Raw genomic sequence first — 20,550 nt, 5'->3', positions numbered from 1 at the left:
TGAATTTTTGTTCTGGCGCAAATGCATCCCGTATTTGACTTATTTGAAGTGTGACATGTGACCAACGAGAAATGGACAAACATGGCACCACCAAATACGTTTTGGCTCTCTGCTCTCAAGTCACCGCTAGATTGTATTTGCAATGACCCATGATGAATCAAAATTTGTCAAAGAGAGCTAATTACGTCTTGTGCTCCGGGCTCAAGACAATTTACCATTCTGATTTATAAGACTACGGACCATGATGTTTCTTGATTAGCAAAATTCGTCTTAAAAACAAGACCAAAAAAACTGAGGCATCATAAACCGTCTCAATAAGCTAGTTATGTCTTAGAAATCCTGGCCCATGTCAACTTTCCAGTCTCATTTTTAAGACCACAAATCACGTCGTTTCTTGATTAGCGAAATTTGTCTAAAAAACAAGACCAAAAATACTGACACATTAAAAACTGTCTCAACAAGCTAGTTATATCTTAGAGCTCCTGGCCCATGTCAACTTTCCAGTCTCATTTTTAAGACCACAAATCACGTCGTTTCTTGATTAGCGAAATTTGTCTAAAAAACAAGACCAAAAATACTGACACATTAAAAACTGTCTCAACAAGCTAGTTATATCTTAGAGCTCCTGGCCCATGTCAACTTTCCAGTCTCATTTTTATGACCACAAATCACGTCGTTTCTTGATTAGCGAAATTTGTCTAAAAAACAAGACCAAAAATACTGACACATTAAAAACTGTCTCAACAAGCTAGTTATATCTTAGAGCTCCTGGCCCATGTCAACTTTCCAGTCTCATTTTTAAGACCAGAAATCATGTCGTTTCTTGATTAGCGAAATTTGTCTTAAAAACAAGACCAAAAATACTGACACAGCAAAAACTGTCGTAACAAGCACAATGTGTCTTATAAGATGCGTTTTATTGGTCTTATTTTTATGACCAAATAGTTGTGACAATTATATATGGTCTTAAAAAGCTGAATCGGTCTCAATTTTAAGACCAAAAATACTGACACAGCAAAAACTGTCGTAATAAGCACAATATGTTTTATAAGATGTGTTTTATTGGTCTTGATGCGTTTTATTGGTCTTATTTTTAAGACAAAATAATTGTGACGATTATATATGGTCTTAAAAAGCTGAATCGGTCTCAATTTCAAGACCTCAATTCATCAGTGAGACCAAAATTGCTGAAAATGAGACCAAATCATCCTCATCAATTTCTTAAATTTGAGACCAAATTTGTCCAATTTTTTTTTGTAGTGTAGGTAGTTAGGGTTACATTTCCGAGATCAGAAAAAGCGGACACTTTACCCAAAACTCTGACATATAGTCTCAAAGTATTCGGTATACTCGTATACAAGGTAGCATTTTCCAAGTGAAGTACAGTAAGTAAAGAATCAACCAAGTACGTAGTCAGTCAGTATGCTTTTATTCATCTCACCAACAAACACATGTAAATTGGTATAGATTGGGAGACGACGGGGGACCGGTAGGTCTTAGATTCAGTCGCCACCCAGCGGAGTTATAAATGAGTAAATATGGCAAGATCAATACTAACGATTATGACAGTTAACCCATGGACGTAAAAATAAACAAAAGATAAAAGTCATGGAAAATCAGCAGTAAGCATCCAAGCACAGTACTGGTACACAATGCACAGTGTGCACAGCAAAAATATGCAGCAAAGCAAGAACAATGAAGACTAACCAAGTGGAACAGTATTACATCACAGTCAATGCAAATCATGGACCATGACAGTATTTTTCAACAACAACAATAACGACAACAGAGGAAGGTGTAGCAAATGGAACAGTATTACATCACAGTCATTACAAATTATACCTATTTCAGTATTTTTCAACAAGAAAATTGCGGTATTTGATCTTGAACTGGTTGAACTGCATCGATCTATATTCTTCTGGAAGGTTATTCCAGACCTTGGCACCCTTGAAGTTGAAACTGTTTTGTGACAATTTCTTAGAAACTTGAGGTAATGTTATTTTACCTTGAGAGCTAGATCTAGTGCCATATGAGTGAACCGAAGAAAATGTAAGGAAATAGTTCTTGAAAAATTCCCTATTAGAGTAGTATATTTTATGCATCATTTTGGCTAGCTCGTAATGATATAGATCATTCAGTTTTAGAATGCCAAGTTTTTTATAGCCTGGTGACAAACGTTCACGTCGACCAAATCCACAGATGGCTCTAACAGCATGGTTTTGCAAAACTTCTAGAGCCTATTCTGGATCCGAAATTTAGGTCCTTATTGTGTAAGTACCAATACCAACTGCTCTTAGTGAGCACTAAATACCACCAAGCCTCCCATATTATTAATCCCATTATCAATCGACATTATGCACATTGCGCCATATAAAATCCATATGGAATTATGCACATCGATGGCCGATCGGACAGGACTATTGGCTACCGAGACAAATTTAGTAAATTCTAAGCATACAGCGTCATTAATACTTAAGAAAAATTAATATATAGGGTGCTGACAAGAGGAAACGGCGGAAAATGAACCTTCAATCGCGAAAAATCGGGATCGGCGTGTAGAAATCTAAGCCTGGTAGAAGTTGCCACTAAATACAAAATTCCCCAGCAGTAAATCGAAATTTACCGACTAAAGCGCTTAAAGCACTCAAAACGGATATATCATAAAGACTTGCGCATCAGTCAAGACATGCTCGTATTGAAGATTAAATAAAAAGAAAAGAGGTTGTCTAAAATACTTGTATTGGTCTTTTGATTATAGACCCACCTTGACTTCTGGAACCTGTAAATAAGATGAATGCGCAGCGTCGGGCACTGAACGAAAAGTTATAGGAGATAGCACAAGCACTAAGTCGGAAGGCCATGTTCTACTTTCAAACCATAGTGTCCTATATTGTATCGACACAAGCAAATCTCACGCCTCAGTGAAATTGTATCACGTCACAATTTCCATTTGGCTACAGGCAATTTGACGGTCATTTTTGACCGGCTTGCCGAGCATTAAATTTGGTAAAACGGGTATCAATTGAAAGCTGACTCTCCACTGATTACGAAAATATAAATTTTATTCCGCTCGTGGCCATGGAACTCCAACAATCAGCCTCAAACCGTGGACCGACAATCTCGAAGGTGGTCTAGTATTTACTTTACTCGGTAGAAACTGCTTTTTATTTCGATCTCTATGTCGGCAGTGGACAATGCTCTAAGATTGTCTAATAGCCGTCAAAATTCAGTTCCAATCGGACATATCGACTGTGCCTACCTACGAATGCCAATTTATTTCCGCCGCTTTGTCCTTTTGTTATTATCCATCAGTTTTCGTTTAGTATGCATGCGTCTTCTTCACTTCGCCTACGCCCAGGTGGGTGCTTCATTTCGAAGACTAACTCAGTCGTTTCGACACCTCCCTATCTCTTCATTGTACCGCAATCTTGCGCCTTTTTCGAAAGGCACCCGATTCACATTTCAACACCACTTCCAGCTACGAAACCGTATATTCACAAATTCTAAATATTGCATGTCGTACAAATCAACGAAATCTCCACAAAAAACTAAAATCTCAAGGAACAATATCATCAATTAAGAAACTATGAAGACGTCACAAATGCAATGAAGACGTTGAACAGACTCTTGATATCGTGCATAGGCTGCAATCGACCTGGAATGGACAAATGATTCTCGGTTACACCAAAGCACAGCTGCAGTTCACCGTCAAACAGGTAGGTCAACTGCAAATAATTTCCCTTTTTCAAGTGTGTTGCAGAGTTGTAGTAACTCGAGTCATTGCGCCTGACTCGACCAAGTTATATGCGACTTGGATGGCCAAGACATTATTTTCGTCGCAACTGCGAACAATAGTAAGCTACCAGATTATTGGTATTTCGTCTGTCGGTACTGGTGTCTGTAAAATAGGCTCGGAAATGTGTTAAGAGAGGAATACTAGTTTATTATGCGTGCGAGGCATTCAACACTACCCAAACAGAGGTGTAAAAAAGTGAGTAGTGAACACAATGACCCGGTGGTGAGTTGAAAATGACTCGAGCCAAAACTAGAATGGACTTGTGCCTCGGACCATGTGACTTGGTTACAACCCGGTGAGTTATTTCAACGTTGAGCAGTACTCAGATTAGTTAGGCTACTCCACTGTTGTCGCTACTAATCAGAGGCGGTAAGTACCAAAATACTTCTACTCAAAGTACTCAGGTAGGTTTTTCCTACCTGCTCAAGTGGTTTTTAACTTCAGTCCAAGTCGGAGTGGTCAGTATCGCGTTTGAGTGAGTGATATCAAAGGCCTCGGATATATATTATACTCAATTTTTCTCACTCTAAACATTTTACGGCCTACGTTGCAATATTATCCGTTCCTGATATAAGAGACTCGAGTAGCCTAAGTCATATAGAATGTGTCAAGTCATGTACAATACACAGTACAAGAGTCAATACCTGGCGTAAGGGCTCACTAGGTTATTAAAGAACCAATGACCTAGATGTAGAGTGACACAAGATGCGGGCACTGGGGCAACATAAGTACGTTACCTGCAACATGGCTAGAAAGCAGCATCACATCGTGGCAGACATCTTGCGGCAGATCTTCCATCCGACAATGAATATCGTACAGAAATCTGCTGCTTGGCACGAAATTCTGCATCGGGAACTTTGTATTTGGATTGTCAACCACTTGATGAAGAATAACTGCAGCATTTAATATGCAAAACCATTCCGCGACAGACTGCAGGAAACCGACGTCAAAGTCGTTTTCGGTATGTGCCGTTGTAGTTTTGTCGCTTTGAACGTTAAAAAGATCCAAAAAATCAGTCTTACGTTCCTCATAACCTCTAAATTGTGCCCTTCTTCGCGAATGTTGATGCCCGCTTCGTAGTAGTGAAGGAATGTTGCAATAAGACCAAGATAAGATAGCTAAAATCGAGCATATCGACGATGGATTTGGACACGTTTTCTCCATCCAAATCGCCGTGGAAGCCATCACAACGTCAAGACCAGTCTTAACTTGTTCCATCACGTCAAACGAGTGAGATTTTTTGGCGTAATCGCAAAAAGATTCCGCTTTCGGATTAATTTTGCCCAAAATTCTCATAAAATCGAATTTCGCGTGTACGAATCCATCGATATCGCACGGTTGCTCCAAAGAATGACACTGCTCGCACATCGCACACTGTGACGTAAAAACGCTGACCGCCTTCGCTTTAGCGTAAGTCAATCTGACTTTGTCATATTCTTGGACGCGGACTAGTTCGGCGCCTAGCGTTGGAAAACGGTATTTACGCAGCAGCACGCGGTATATCAGAACGCGGATATCTGCGGCGCAATTGTGTGGTGAGGGCTGATCGGTGTCGGACACAATGACAGGCAGGCAGTTGTAGTTTGACTCGAGCACGTTCAAACAGAAAGGGTGCGCGTTGGCATTCCTGAAAACAATTTGAAAATTCAAATTCTACAAATCGCATTTCTGGGTTTCTGAATACACTACGGCAGAAATGTATCGAGCGAAATATTTCTACTTATCCAGTTATACGTCGATTTTGAAAAGTAGAAAGCAGTTTTGTGACTACTTCAATTTACCCACCTGACAATCTTCTGAATCGAACAATGGGGGTCGTCGAGTCGGCCACGCCAGTCATCTCTGAGGATACCCTGCATGAAATTGTATATGTAGATAATTACTCAATTTGTGTCACCAGGAAAAGATGTATCAACGGGACATATATGTACCATTCGAAGTTGGAAAACTGGAAAATTATCAAATTTTCTAAATTAGATTAGAACTAATTCTAATCTATTTCGCAAAATGTTTCTCTCATTTTAATTGTAATCTAATTTCTGGATTACCCAAAAATGCTAAAGCAGAACTGTAAAGTGCGAAATGAACCAATCTTGCTGAGCGAACATTTGCGAGGATGAATTCTGATTTGAATTGAAATGAACTTGATTCCATCTCCAAGTTTTCGCAAATTCAGTATTTCTGATTATAATCTAATTTGGAAAAAAAAACTGTGTTGCTATAATTGAAATTCTAGTTTAATTTGGAAAAAACGGTTGCTATGATTGTAATTCCTGACTAATTTGGAAAACTGTTGTTGCTATAATTGTAATTCTCGTCTAATTTGGAAAGAGCTGTATTGCTACAATTGTAATTCTAATCTAATTTGGAAAAACGGTGTTGCTATAGTGGCAATTTTCTTGGAATAATAACTGTTGCTATAATTGTAATTCCTGACTAATTTGGAAAAGCTGTTTTTGCTATAATTGTAATTCTCGTCTAATTTGGAAAAAAAACTGTTGCTACAATTGTAATTTGAATCTAATTCGGAAAAACTGTTGCTACTATTGTAATTCTAATCTAATTTGGAAAAACGGTGTTGCTATAATTGTAATTCTCATCTAATTTGAAAGAAAAACTGCTGCTATAACTGTAATTCTCATCTAATTTGGAAAAAACTCTTGTTGTACGGTCATAATTCTTGAGTAATTTGGAAAACCGAAGATTTTCTAGTTTCCCAAGCCTGCTCACCAGCACTCGAAGAGTTTCCGATATATCTGACGAGTCTCTGTACAGCGACAAGCAAGTCTTGACCTTGCCGACCAAGTGCAGCTGTTTCGATCTTTGCAGATGCGAATAGAGTCTGTCGAATGCGGCTTGGTCGTTGCCACGTTTCGAAGCAAGCCAGTAGAGAACCGCCCCTATACGCAGGTCGCTTTCCTTCTGTTTTTTGCCTTTGTAATTGGATCTTGGCTAAATAAAGACACATCTCTAAATAATTCAAACCCATACCTCTGTCGTAGGCTGGGTTGCGACTTGTAATGCCTCACGACTAGGGCGATTTTTTTTGACATGTCAAAATAAGTCAAAATTTTGTCAAGTTTGTAGCGTTTGGTCAAAAAATTGTCAAAATTGTTTACAAAGTCAAAATTTTTTTGCAACCTGCATTTCGTTTTATTGCAGATGTTTGCACTGTCGGTGAACTTATCATTTGACATTTTACAGCATTTAACCTACTTTTTTAGGCTGACCGTTGTATACGGCCCGTTGTCTGCTCATTGTGAATCATAAACATTCAAATGAAACCAATAGGTTGACATGATATTACGCTCAACGAGCCGCAATATCCCAACTGAAGCAAGACTGCTTGGGCATTGGTTCTTATATCAAGAAGCGCATGATGAAAAATTGTGACGTTGACAACATTGTCAGAATGAAGCAACACGGTTCATTCTCCATTCTTGGCAAGCTATCCGAGAATGTAGGAAAGTATCTTTCGTTGTACTACAACAAATTTTAATTATTTCTACCATAATGCGTGATGTTACTACGGTACCGGAATTCTTCATAGGTCCAGATTTAGTTGAAATAAAGATTTTTCATGTAAAAATTTTTCAGTTTTCAGGTCAATAAAGTTTTTTCAGGCGAAACTACTTCGTAAGGACATACAGTTCCAACCAGAAATGATGATAAGTAGTACAATTCTAACATTATGTGCTTAAACACCTAATTTACAGAGACATGAGGACTAAATTTTGTCAAAATGAAGTTTTTCAAGGCTAAAAAAATGTCAAAATTTCGATTTTTCAAGTCAAAATCTTACGTTTTTGGCTAAAATAATTGCCCTTAATCGAATACTCGACTTGAAGCCTAATTATTGATTTGAATTGCACAGGTAAGCGATTCTACCAACCCCTACTCCTACAATAATAGCCTACAACTCACCAGAGGCAAACTAGAGACCAGGCCTCGGAACACAGCGGGATCGACCCAATCATTTCCCAACATGACCGACAAATAAGGCAGCATGTATTCGTAGACTCCAAACCGCTCGCACATAATCGAAATGTGATATTTGCTGCAGACGATCGTTTTTTTGCCGAGACGACGGTCCAGCCAAACCTGACACCAAGACAATAGTTATACCCAGTCACAATTCATTTCGAGTCACTGTAATCTCAGACTCGAGTCAATTCAAGACATTTCAGAATCTTTCAAGCCAAGTCACACAAATTTTCGAATTGACTCAAGTCAAGTCGTGTCATCTCCCAATCTTCAATTTTTGAGTCGATTTCAAGCCATCAAATATGTTCAGTTTGTGCCGTTTGAACTTAGTGTGCGGATAAGGGTTGTAATGTCTCGAGTCGGAATATTTCATTGACTTGACTCGAGTTAATTTGTGTGTTGACTCGACTTGTACTCGAGTCATAGCGCATGAGTCTACCAAGCCATATGACAAGTTTTTATGAATTCATTACATATAAAAGAGTATTGCTCATTAGGGCTCTTCAAAAATGACTTTTTTTCTCAAATTGTACTGGCTACTTGATAAAATTGTTAGGTTACCTAATTTAAGCCTACAGATCAAATTTGGTTCAATTCCAACCAGTAGCCGCAGTGCTACAGGAGAGCAAAGTTTCTACTTATTATATAAAAATAAATGGCATAAATTTGAAAATTTTCTGTTCACCCATGAAAGTGTTAGGTTGTCTATAGAAACGATGTTCACCAAATTTGGTTCAATTCCAACCAGTGGAAGCGGAGTTATTGCCGTCGAAAAATTTGGATTTGAATAAAATAGTATTTACGGTGGGCACCACTATAATAAATAATTAAAGAATGGGTCATCGTAAATACTATTTTATTCATAATCCAAATTTTTCGACGGCAATAACACCACTTCCACTGGTTGGATTTGAACCAAATTTGGTGAACATCGTTTCTATAGACAGCCTAACACTTTCATGGGGTGAACAGAAATTTTCAAATTTTTTGTCATTTATTTTTATATAATAAATATAAACTTTGTTCTCCTGTAGCAATGCGGTTATTGGTTGGAATTGAATTAAATTTGGTGTGTAGGCTTAAATTAGGTAACCTAACAATTTTTATCAAGTAGCCAGTACGATATGAGAAAAAAAGTCACTTTTGAAGAGCCCTATTGCTCATTATAATTGTAATACCTCAAATTTTCAAACAGGCCAAGTCTGTTGTCAAGCTCTAAGCATCAGAGTCAAAATCCACACTGACCTCTTTCCACTTGAAGCTCGACAAAGGAAGATACCCAGCTAACACATTGTAGATCATATAGTCGCTGTCCTGCGACAAGGCGGGACACCGTAGATAGTTGGCGACAGAAACGGCCTCGCTGTCCGCGTCCACCAGGGTGATTGCGGTCGGAATATTGCGGGTCCTCAAAAAATGCTGGAGAGTGTCGACTGAAATAGGAAAGACGCAACCGTCGCCTTTTGGTATTTCGTCTATTGGTATACTTGGCAGGGTTGTGATCAAGTCAAAAGGTTTCGAGTCACAAGTCAATCTCGCTTTTATAGTTTTGACTCGAGTCAAGTCAAGTAATTTTCAATTCATCGCCGAGTCCAAGTCACGCAGTATAGTGTCGAGCCCGAGTCATAGGGCTTTGACTCGAGTCCGAGTCTAAGTCATTGTGTTGACTGCTCAGTAGGGCTCTTCAAAAATGACATTTTTTCTCAAATCGCACTGGCTACTTGATAAAATTGTTAGGTTACCTAATTTAAGCCTACACACCAAATTTGGCTCAATTCCAGCCAGTAGCCGCATTGCTACAGGAGAAGAAAGTTTCTATTTATTATACAAAAATACATAGGCTAACAAAAAATTTGAAAATTTTCTGCTCCCCCCATGAAAGTGTTAGGTTGTCTATAGAAACGATGTTCACCAAATTTGGTTGAATTCCAATCAGTACAAGCGGAGTTATTGGCGTCGAAAAATTTGGATTTGAATAAAATAGTCTTTACGGTGGGCACCACTATAATAAATAGTGAAAGAATTGGTTACCGTAAATACTATTTTGTTCAAATTCCTACTGTTCAGTTCCAAGTTGATGTCATGTGAAATCCACTTTTTACAACTCTGCTTGGTGATATCAAATGCTTCGCATTCATAACATGTTAATTTTCCTCGAACTTTCAACAGTTTCTGGTAGCATTCTCAAGAACCAGTACTGATAGACGTAATAATAATACTGCGATAACTTTACAATTCTTCGAAATTACAATGAAATGCCTGTGTTGGTAGACCCAATCTCGAGTCATATGACTGTGTCTGAGTCATTCGCTATGACTCGAGTACAAGTAGAGTCAATACACAAATTGACTCGAGTCATGTCATTTTTAAGAAAATGACTCGAGCCAAGTCGAGTCACCAAAAAATTGTGACTTGAGTCGAGTCATTACAACCCTGATACTTTGTACCTGAAAATTGCGACGAGTAACTGTTAAAAGCGAGGAAAATTACTATAGTATGAGTGCCAAACATTCAATATCACTAACCACAGTTGTAAAAACAAAACTTTAACTCAAAACTGAACAGTAAGGTTGTTCAAAAATAACTTTTTTCCGGAATCCGCGATTTCAAATTGTTACATTGCATTATGAAAAACTGATATAACTTCGCTTCGCAGGTTGGAATTGCGTCAAAATTTGTTTTGCATCGTTTGTGCAAACAGCTCAACAATTTCATGGGGTCTACGACTAATAATTGAAATTCAAAACTATAAAAGTGCGACTTGGCTACAACCCTGGTCTACACCTCCACAGAGACCCCGAGATTAACTCGCGAAGCCCCAGGGATCACCGGTCTCTGTAGCAGAGAAACAATGCAAACTACTTTGACCCCGCTGGTAACAAAAGAACAATGACATCACAAGGAAATGCTTGGCATGACCTATGATCTCACAAGACCATCTTTATTCTTCATACTTATTCATTTATTCATGACGCATTTTGATATCCAAATCTGGTGACATGAGCCCACAGATGCATATTGTGCAAACTACAACCCATTATTCACAACTGTTTATGCTATGCTTAGTCACATATTCTGATTAAGATATAGCGAGACAATACTCATTACGCACCACAAGTCTTTTTACACTTCCTCAGCCAGTACGAAATCATCCTTCGATGCTTGAAAAAGTAAGCCTAATCCCAAACACACGCAAAAAAATTCCGAAAACTTGATGACGAACGTCTCACCGGCAAACATTGGCAGCAGTCTGCCGTACGTAGTTTCCTTGTGAATCAGCTTGTGAACGTCCATGATTCTTTCGTTGAGCCTTTGCAAGACACACGGAAGCTTTTCTGGGTCTATGGGCCTGAAGAAGAATATAACTCCTAATTCACCAACGTCAAGAAACTTTATAGGCATGAGATTGCAGATTGCTTATCATTACAAAATACTTCCATAACTTGAGTCAAAAAAAGTTTTTCTACATGTAGGCCTACTTAAGTTTACTCAGATATGGTTGGGCGTGCAACGGAAATAGTTCAAGTATTCAGCGTTGGTACTCAATGAATGTGGTTAACTTTGAAACAATGTGTCAACCATGAAAATGGCCAAAAAATAACATAATTTTTACAAAAACTTGATTTTCTATCAATTCGAAAAATTGATATTAAAATGTAACAAAAATAGACGTAATCTACTTTGATTCCCGTGCAGCGAAAACTCAGATGTATTCTGCTAATAATGAAAACTGCAGTTGATGAAATCGATAGAGTATATTACAGAGGTTGTTGTGTTCAATACGGCAAAGACTCACCCGTCAAAAACCACAAACGGTCGAATATTGCATTCGGCGAGATTGAAGAAGAACGTTTCGATGTTCTGAGCGTAGGACAGGAATTCCCCGTTTAACCTGAAAAAAAATTTCTGCAGATTCTGATTGTGTCGGAGACTCGACAAAATTAGCGGTACAGATGCAACTGTGTATCGCTCATATTAAATGCCGTGTAAGTTATTTCTGTGAGGGCTGCAGGGAAAATTGATTTCAGCATTCGAATCTGAATGAGTATTAATTCAAATAGTGATAGTACTAAAATTACACGCTCTTATAGACACTAAGAGTTGATATATCAAGGAGAATTATAATTTTGATACTATTATCCCCTGAGGAAGGCTTGGAAACTCAATTGGGCGTGTCACAACATAGAAAACATGCAATGCAAAGCTGCGAAGAGTGCGCATGCTTTAGTGGAAATAACATATTTCCGTCGAGTCGTGATCAAATCACAACATTGTCACAAAGTGCAATGAAATAGACAAGGTCAAAGATACCGGCAGGTCTAAACAAAATCACAACCTATCTGTCATGTGATGCGAAACTGTCATTATTTTCTATGCGGTCGCATAAAAGGTGCATAACTGAATTTTCCACAGTATTCATATACGGTATCATACTGTTATGACTAGAGTGAACTTTTTCACCAAAGAACAGAAGATTTTGTCCTAAAAAATCAAAATTTTGACATTTTTACCCTAAAAAGCTTAATTTTGACCTAATGTATGCAAATTAGGTCTTTTCCCACATGATGTTAGAATTGTACTACTTTTCTAGTACCGTAGTAGTAGTAGTTTGGCATGAAAAAAACTTTTTTTTCTAAAAAACTGACAAATTTTTACATAAAAAAACTCAACTTTAACGAAACCTGGTCTATGAAGAATTCCAGTAGGGCAACATAGTACAATGGGCCGTCCACAACAGTATGCCTATAAAGTAGGCTACAAGCTGTAAACTGTCAAATGATAAGTTCACTGACAGTGCAAAATGCACGATACAAACAAAATGTAGGTTGCAACAAATTTTTGAATTTGTAAAAATTTTGACATTTCTTGACCTAACGCTATAATTTTGACAAAATTTTGCCTTTTTTGACATGTCAAAAAAATCGGCCTAGTTATGACGCCAAAATGGTTGATACTCGAAGCCAGGGACGGGCTTAGAGTGAAACATACAGCCCGCGGGCCAGATTCATTAAATACAATGTATCCCTTGTATAATGTATATGTAGATGAATGGCAGACAATGCATCGATTCAGCAATCCGGCCCGCCAAGCAGGCTACTTGACTTTTCTATATCCAGCCTGCCGACAGGAGAAGTTGCCCGCCCCTGCTCTAAGCCAAGACAATATTTTTCGAGTAGGCCTACTAAAAGTATACGATTTTAGTCGCTTCTTCTAGTTGGAATTGAGTCAAATTTGGTATGCAGCCGTTTTTTTAAGTCAAGTAAACAATTCTATCAAATTGCCAGAAAAATTTGAAGAACGAATTCATTTTTGAACAACCCCACTGCGCATGGCGCAAAACCTGCCTAATTCCGTTATACGTTCACATTTACGGCGAGATATTTACCTTCCATCCCTGCCGTCGTCGAAATAAAGAGAATACGCAATCGCAAATCCGTCAATGACAAGATCGCAATCGTGAAGTCTCTCTTCACGGTAAAAAGCTCTCCGCTGATGGTCCACAAAACCCGTAAGACCCCGAACCCCCATCGTTTTTCACACCCCGCTCGGTAACGTATTCCGGAATTTATCTAAACAAAATTCGACGTAACAAGTGCTAATGCATGATCAAGTACAAAGTTTCAATTGAAAAATAGGTTGATATTGGTCAGTAACTACTAGAGAATTGAAAAGAACATCGTACATCAACAAAAGTTTCTGATGTGGAAGGCTCTCAGGGAACAAATCAGGATTGAATCATCCCCAACAGTAAAAGTTTATAGTTATCCAAGTCTGCAACTAATCATCATCATCATCATCATTGGTTTATTAGCAATTTTATCAGTTCAATACACCACAAAAAATGCGATACAATGAATAGACAGGAAGATGTCGAAGCGACTTGGATTTGTCAATGGAATCGGACACCCACCTTGGCCTAGGCGTAGTAAAGAGGAGGAATGCACACTGAATGAAAGTAAAAAATACAGTATAGAAAAAGAAAGCGACAAGAAATAGGGCGGCATGTCATGGGAAGCGAGATCGATAGGTCAGTCGTGGTCCGGTAATCTTGAGGATGGACTGTATTTATTTAGTAGAATTGCTTGTATTTCGACTTGAATGTGGACATGCTCGTCGACTGTCGGAGAAGTTGAAAGTAATGGAAGCTGCAGCAACGCCAGAGAAAGCTGACTGCTCAGCCGTACAAAGTCAAACTGTGGCAACGTCAGAGAGTGCTGACTGCCCAGTTCCCTCAAGTCCAGAGAATGTTGAAGACGAACGTGGAAGTGTCAAGAAAGAAATTGTGGACCAGAGCCCCGCGAAGAGCAAGTCAGTGGGTTCTGATGTTCCAACCAGTAGTGACGGCACTTTCCATGGATTCGATCAGAGATTGGTTGAACTTGAACGTCAGTTCCGTGAAACAGAAAGAGATGTTAAAAGTCGCATCGAATCGGTTGAGGATATTATGACGCAATCCGCAAATAAAGAAGAATTACGGGAAGCAATGAAAGGCGTTTCTCGCTGCAGAGACGAATTGCGCAAAATTACGGAAGAAATTACTTCAAATCACACTGAAAATACGGAAACAAAAGATTTCACCAACAGTCTGAGGTTGGTTGAAATAGATATTAAAAAAGTCCGGCAAGAAGTCAAAGATTTCATGATGCTTCCATCCGAAAATGGATCCGTATGTAGCCGCGCGAGATCTGGAGCCGGCTCGAGGTCGAGTCGTCATACACAAAACAGTCGCACCAGCCTCGCCAGCAACAGAGAACTACGTTATGAAAGCATAAGGGAAACGGCCGCTTTGAAAGCAAGACTGGAGTTTTCAGAGCAAGAAGCTGAAATGAAGAAACGGTTACTTGAAGATGAAGCAGAGATGAAAAGAAAGTTATTTGAAGATGAAGCAGAGATGAAAAGAAAGTTATTTGAAGATGAAGCAGAGATGAAAAGAAAGATAGTTGAAGATGAAGAAAAGTTATCGCAATTGGCTCTGAAGAGTCAAATTGCTGAAAAACAAGCCGTGATCAAGGCTTGTGAGCAAATAGAAAGGGAGGAAAACCTCTTCGGTTTTGATGACGATGAAGATGTCGTACGTGAAGAACCAAGTTATACAGATATACGGAGTAAGGTTCCCGTATTGAATTCGGAAGAGAAGGTACAAAACTTTGTTATTAGTAACCCTCGTGTGTATCCTGAAGTAAAGCAATGTAATGTCAAATCTAGTGAACCCGTATCCTACGGCCCAGTTATTGATAAACCTCCTGTGCAATTGAACAATGTCCGACATGTTGAACCGGAAAAAACCGGCCGAAACACGTTTGTAAAGATGCCCGTTAATAATTCTATCGATATACCAATTGATCGTCAATACAACATGAAACCGTTGACGCGAATACCTGATATAAAAGTTTGGGTTTTTGATGGCGATGAAACTAATTATATAGAATGGGAAAATTCGTTTAAAGCGTTAGTTGAAGATAGAGTGTATTGTGTTCATGAAAAGATGAATTTGTTGAAACAACATCTTGGTCCGGGCCCGCTGAAAGTTGTGAAATGTTATTTTCTGCGTGGTTCTGAGGAATCCTATCGAAAAGCAATAAGTGACTTGCGAAGTAGGTATGGAAGCCCTGTCGTTGTTGGGCTGGCCTTCCTAGATAAATTGAAAGGTTGGCGTCATATAAAGGAAAATGATAGACTTGGGCTGCAAGAATTCTCTGATTTCTTGGAGCAAGTTTTTGTGAACAGAAGGTTTGTGCCAGAGTTAGGCATCCTTGATTACTCGTCAAGTCATATGTATGTGGTGAAGAAGCTACCTCCGTCACTGGTCGAGAAGTGGCGCGTCAAAGTGTTTCAATACAAGGTGGAGACCAATGATCAAAATTGCTACCCACCCTTTGAGTATTTCGTGTCATTTGTAAGAGATCAGTCAGAGCTTCAAAATATGCCGGAATTCAGAATGTTGAACGAAAACCGGAATAGTAATATCACGGAATCTGCTCAAAAGTATGGCCGTGATAGGCCATGTGTTTCATTTGGAACTAATGTTATGTCAGGCGAATATAATTGCATGTTTTGTGGAAAAAATGACCACCATATCCCAGATTGTGTGGATTTTGAGAATTTACCGTATCCTGAACGAATATCGTTTATGCGTGACAAGTTTTTATGTTACGGATGTGGGGAAAGATGTACTAGAACGCACCATGGTAAAAATTGTCCAAAACGCGTAGTTTGTGGGAAATGTGAAAAGTTACATTTAACTAGCCTGCATCCGTGCTCTGCTCCCGCTGTGTCGAATGGTATTAAAGTGTCCGAGTATGAAACTGTGGATAATTGATGATAGTATAATTTGTGATTGGGTCTCAGATTATCCTCGTCTGTTTGTATTATCGCTGTATCATGCATGTTATTAGCATTTGCCTGTCTTTGTTGCCTGTTGGAGTGTTGGGGTCTAATTGTCCATTTGTGCTCAAGTAATGTTAATAGAAATCTGTCTTTGTTGCCTGTTAGGGTCTATTTCTCCTTGTGTTCGTTGTAATGTTAGTAGTAGTCCGATTTCCCGAAGTGGAGCCACATTGTTTACACGTCTGCAAAAATAGTTGTAAAGACATTTTATGTTGCACAAAAATGTCTTTCAAGGGGGGAATGTAAATGGCTGCCCCAATTCCGTTGTGCGCGAAAGCGTAAATAGGTCACTCTCGAAGCCACAAGCTGTGACGGCACAGTTAGTCTGCGACGCACGTGTTCTCAGAGCCCGCATATTGAAGTCGGCGCGCTCGCGCTTCAGTCGTAAGATAGACAATTGGCTCCATTTCGCTTCATTTATTCTTTCTATTTCTTATTAAACCGCAGTATGATTTGAACCTGGTAAATCTACAAGTTTCTGACCACTAATTACTACTATTTGGCTGTTCTGTGCTAGTAAAGAAAGCTCCTTGGATCTGCGTGTTTGATCAGGATTGCAAGTGTACTCAGAGCGGTCATTAGTCAGTCAACTAGTGCGTACAACAGGAACTGTAAGCTGTAGCGTCGACTCCAATCAAGCACTAAACCAGCGTGTCTTGCAACAAGCCGTTGCAGCGACCGCTACAGTCAGAAACTAAGGCACTAATGAAGCCTGTTCAAGGTCATTACAGAAACCATTCCGTCAGAACTTACCTCATCATTACAGTCCGACAGAAGTCGATTACCTAATCAACTATTCTATTGCATTCGGAACAACGCGTCTAAAACAGAACGAGAAATATTATGTTTGTGAAAGAGACAGGACAGAAAGAATAATGGAAGAGATTTTTTGCGGAAATGAAGACAATTGCAATTTTAACGAAATAAGATCGAGTCTACAATACAATAATACAACATTTGAAAAAGACATTGACATCGAAATAAGCCCGAATATTTTCGGCCGACTCTCGTAAGTCGTGTATAATATTTCAATACGAAAATATTATTCAATTCTATATTGAAATTTTGTACCTTCGAGGGATACCTCAAATAAACTACAGCATTGCAAATTCAAACGTTCATTTTTGATAAATGGTTAATGTACTCTAGAACTTAATGTTATTTGAAAAGTGTAAGGTTCTTCGGTATATGTTTGGAATATTTTTAATATTGTGATGGTTTCAATGCAAGGCTACACTTTTCCGAATGATGCATCAGGGGTAGTTTTTTACACCATTGTTTCAGTACTAACCTCAATACACTCATGCAATTTGATTGTCTGTTATATCAACACAGAGAATTTCGTATCATTGTAGCAACGCATATAGGGAAGGGTGGACACTGATGGACACACACCATATAATCTCATGGATCTACATATGTTGAGAAGCAGCTGTTCTGTTGTATGTTTACAACTGTGCGTGAAACATATTGGAATTCGGCAAATAAGGTAGACACACGGTTTTATCGATAGGAGAGCATGCAACTACAACTATCATATACAGAACAAAAGAAGATCAGCAAAACTTTAAGATAAAGAATTTACTATCTGCGACATTGCCAATACTTGAATCAGTGGGTCTTAACCTTTTCATAACATTACCCCCCATAAGGACATTAATCACCACCATTTCAGTGAAAATAACTAGTTACTGTTGGCTAATTAATTTATCTTGTCATAATTTATATTCCCGGTGTCAGGCAGCATCTCATATCATTGCCAATTGCAAGCCTGCCATGGTCCCATTGCCAAATCGTTCCATCACCAGGAATTCGTTTGCAGTATGTATTTGTTAAATTTGCATGCTTACGTTAATAGCATACAGTAAATCACAGAGAGTGGCATTTAATCCACTTCTTGAACCAGATTTCAGAATAGCTTTTAGTAGCTATGTTATTTCAAGGACTTTTCACCAATAGTTATAGCTCTTGCACTGATTAGGGGTGAGAAATAGTGGACCATCATGATGTCTGGATGGGTGATAGCTGGGCCGTATCCGGATGTGATTTAGTACTGCAGACACAAAAGGGTTTCAAAAATAATATAATAAATCACGTCGAGGAATTCATTCGAAATCCACTGCTACTATTGTGAATATTCAGTATTAGGTCGTGTGCTAAAAATTTTCGAGGTTAATGAATCCATCCCTTAATTAACAAATGTCAAATTTCCCTTCATGGGGTAATTACACACAAGTTAAGAACCACTGACGTAGATAGGCTATATTAAATAAACTATATGTTAATAGACACAACTCATCTTGCTCAGACAAAATTTCCTTTCAATAGCAATACATATCACGATTTCTATCGTTGCAAAAAACGCAAAATATAATCACATCTATTTCACATTCAATAAGTCAAAGGCCAATCGCCACAATGCGAAGGTGATAAATTCAGGCCACTATAGCAGCAAAACCCGCACAGTGCCACCATAGATATATTGGGCATTGTACATGGTTGGGACAGCTCACAAGGGCTGGACGCAAAGATTCGAGTACGCGAATATGAACAGAGTGTTATTTTTCGTGATGATTCTACCGAGTACTGAAAAATTATACGCTCTTTAACACCAAGAGGTAATTTATCAACGAGAACTATAGCTTCCGTACTATTTCCCACAGTGGGAGCCTTGCAGTAGAAAAATTTCTAATTTCATGATTTTATAATAGATAATTAAGACCTAGTCACCATAAATACTATTTTATTCAAATCCAAATCTTCCTACTGCAATAACTTTGCTTCCGGTGGTTGGAATTGAGCCAAATTTGGCGCGCGTCATCTCTACCGACGGCTTAACAATTTTATGGGGTTGACAGAAAAATTTTGAAATTTTATTTTTTCATTTTTCAATGATGAATTCAAAACTTTCTACCGCGAGAATCTCGCTTCTACTGGTTGGAATGGAGCCAAAGTTGGTGCGCGGCGTTTTTTTTAACCAACCTTACAATTTTATCAAGTAGCCAGTGAAATCTGAAAAATTATCTTCAACGTGATACAGAAGTGGCATTATATTCATTGCGGTCGCATAAAGGGGACACATTTGAACTTTCATACAGTTACGATGTCATAATGAGCGTTACCGGAACACTCGAATCGAATCAGTGAGCACACGATTTTTCCCCAGTCCTGCCAGCGACATTACCAGGGTTGTAACCAAGTCACAAGTCAATTTCACCTTTATAGTTTTGACTCTATTCATTTTCAATTCACCACCGAGTCAAGTTCGAGTCCAAGTCATCGATCAGAGGGTCGAGTCCGAGTCATGATATTATGATTCGAGTCCGAGTCCAAGTCAATGTGTTGACCGCTCAGTTTCCAGCTAAAATCTTGTTAAACTCACTTTTTATAACTCTGCTTGATGATATTGAATGGTTCGCATTTATAATAAGTAATAATATAGTAATTTTCTTCACTTTCAGCAGTTTCTGATCGCATTTCCAAGTACTAGTACCAATAGACGAAATCCCAATAGGGTGGTTGCTTTACTATTCTTCGAAATTACGATAAAATATTGGTCTTTGCCGTCTGTGTCTCGAGTCATACGACTTGGTTCGAATGACTCGAGTCCAAGTCGAGTCAATACACAGATTGACTGGAGTCAATTCGAGCCATTAGAAAGTCGTGACTCGAGTCGAGTCATTACAACACTGGACATTACGTAGATGGAATAACTTCCGCATGGTTTAATATATGAAACAAAGATAGCCCGTTTTCCCATACATAGTTAGTTTGCTGCCAAGATATCAATGAAAAGTGTAATTGTTGCAAAACTTCGAACATCTCACACCTCCGCTGTGAATCTAGAAACCTTTAGTCTACGTAATACCGTATTCAATTATTACATCCACTATGATTGATTATCACTAGGCTGCGACAGCAGTACAACCTTTGCGTTCACTGTACGAGACGTGTCATCTGTGGTAGTAGATTCCGAGTGAACACATTTACACCTGCACGTTTCCTTGCTCTCTTTTTTAATAACAATAATAGGGACTTGTCCCTGAACATAGTTTTCCTGCAACGCTTGCATGGCCGCTTTTGCTATTGATTTTATTTCTTCTTCATCTTCCAATGGCTCCGTAGATACATCTTTCAGAGTTGCTCCGCCGACTGTCCCACTCATGGGCACAACTCCAGCTTGATAACTCATAACGGGATCGACGTTTCTAAGATTTGTAATAGATTCGGTAGTCTGCGATCGACTGCCTTCATTATACACAGTCGTTGATGATTGTATTGTTTCAAAAGCCTGTTGATTTTGGACATGCTGGTTTGTTACATTGTGCATGACGGCCGAATCCCCGGTTTCGTACCCAAACGGAAATAACTGAGACGGAGAA

General features: G+C 38.8%; 2 protein-coding genes across 2 annotated transcripts in view; one reads left to right on the top strand and one right to left on the bottom strand.

Annotated features, from left to right (window-relative positions):
* Positions 1-20,550, top strand: part of LOC145454808 (solute carrier family 15 member 2-like) — a 383,011-nt gene that overhangs the window by 314,384 nt on the left and 48,077 nt on the right. The window lies entirely within an intron of this gene.
* Positions 3,473-20,060, bottom strand: LOC145453420 (single-strand DNA endonuclease ASTE1-like). The gene is made up of 11 exons (XM_080331394.1): positions 19,353-20,060; positions 16,922-18,754; positions 13,167-13,350; positions 11,577-11,672; positions 11,011-11,129; positions 9,026-9,213; positions 7,721-7,897; positions 6,527-6,748; positions 5,582-5,649; positions 4,534-5,423; positions 3,473-3,655 (listed from the first exon to the last, which is right to left on the bottom strand). The coding sequence occupies exons 3-11, from the start codon at positions 13,307-13,309 to the stop codon at positions 3,585-3,587; spliced, it is 1,974 nt and encodes a 657-aa protein (XP_080187520.1). The 5' UTR covers positions 13,310-13,350; positions 16,922-18,754; positions 19,353-20,060; the 3' UTR covers positions 3,473-3,584.

The sequence above is a fragment of the Botryllus schlosseri genome, chromosome 13 (genome assembly GCF_051294905.1).
Source record: "Botryllus schlosseri isolate E-star chromosome 13, Bs_hap1, whole genome shotgun sequence".
NCBI lineage: Eukaryota > Metazoa > Chordata > Ascidiacea > Stolidobranchia > Styelidae > Botryllus > Botryllus schlosseri.
The sequence above is the reverse complement of the archived record's forward strand: the minus strand, read 5'-3'. Positions and strand labels throughout refer to the sequence as shown.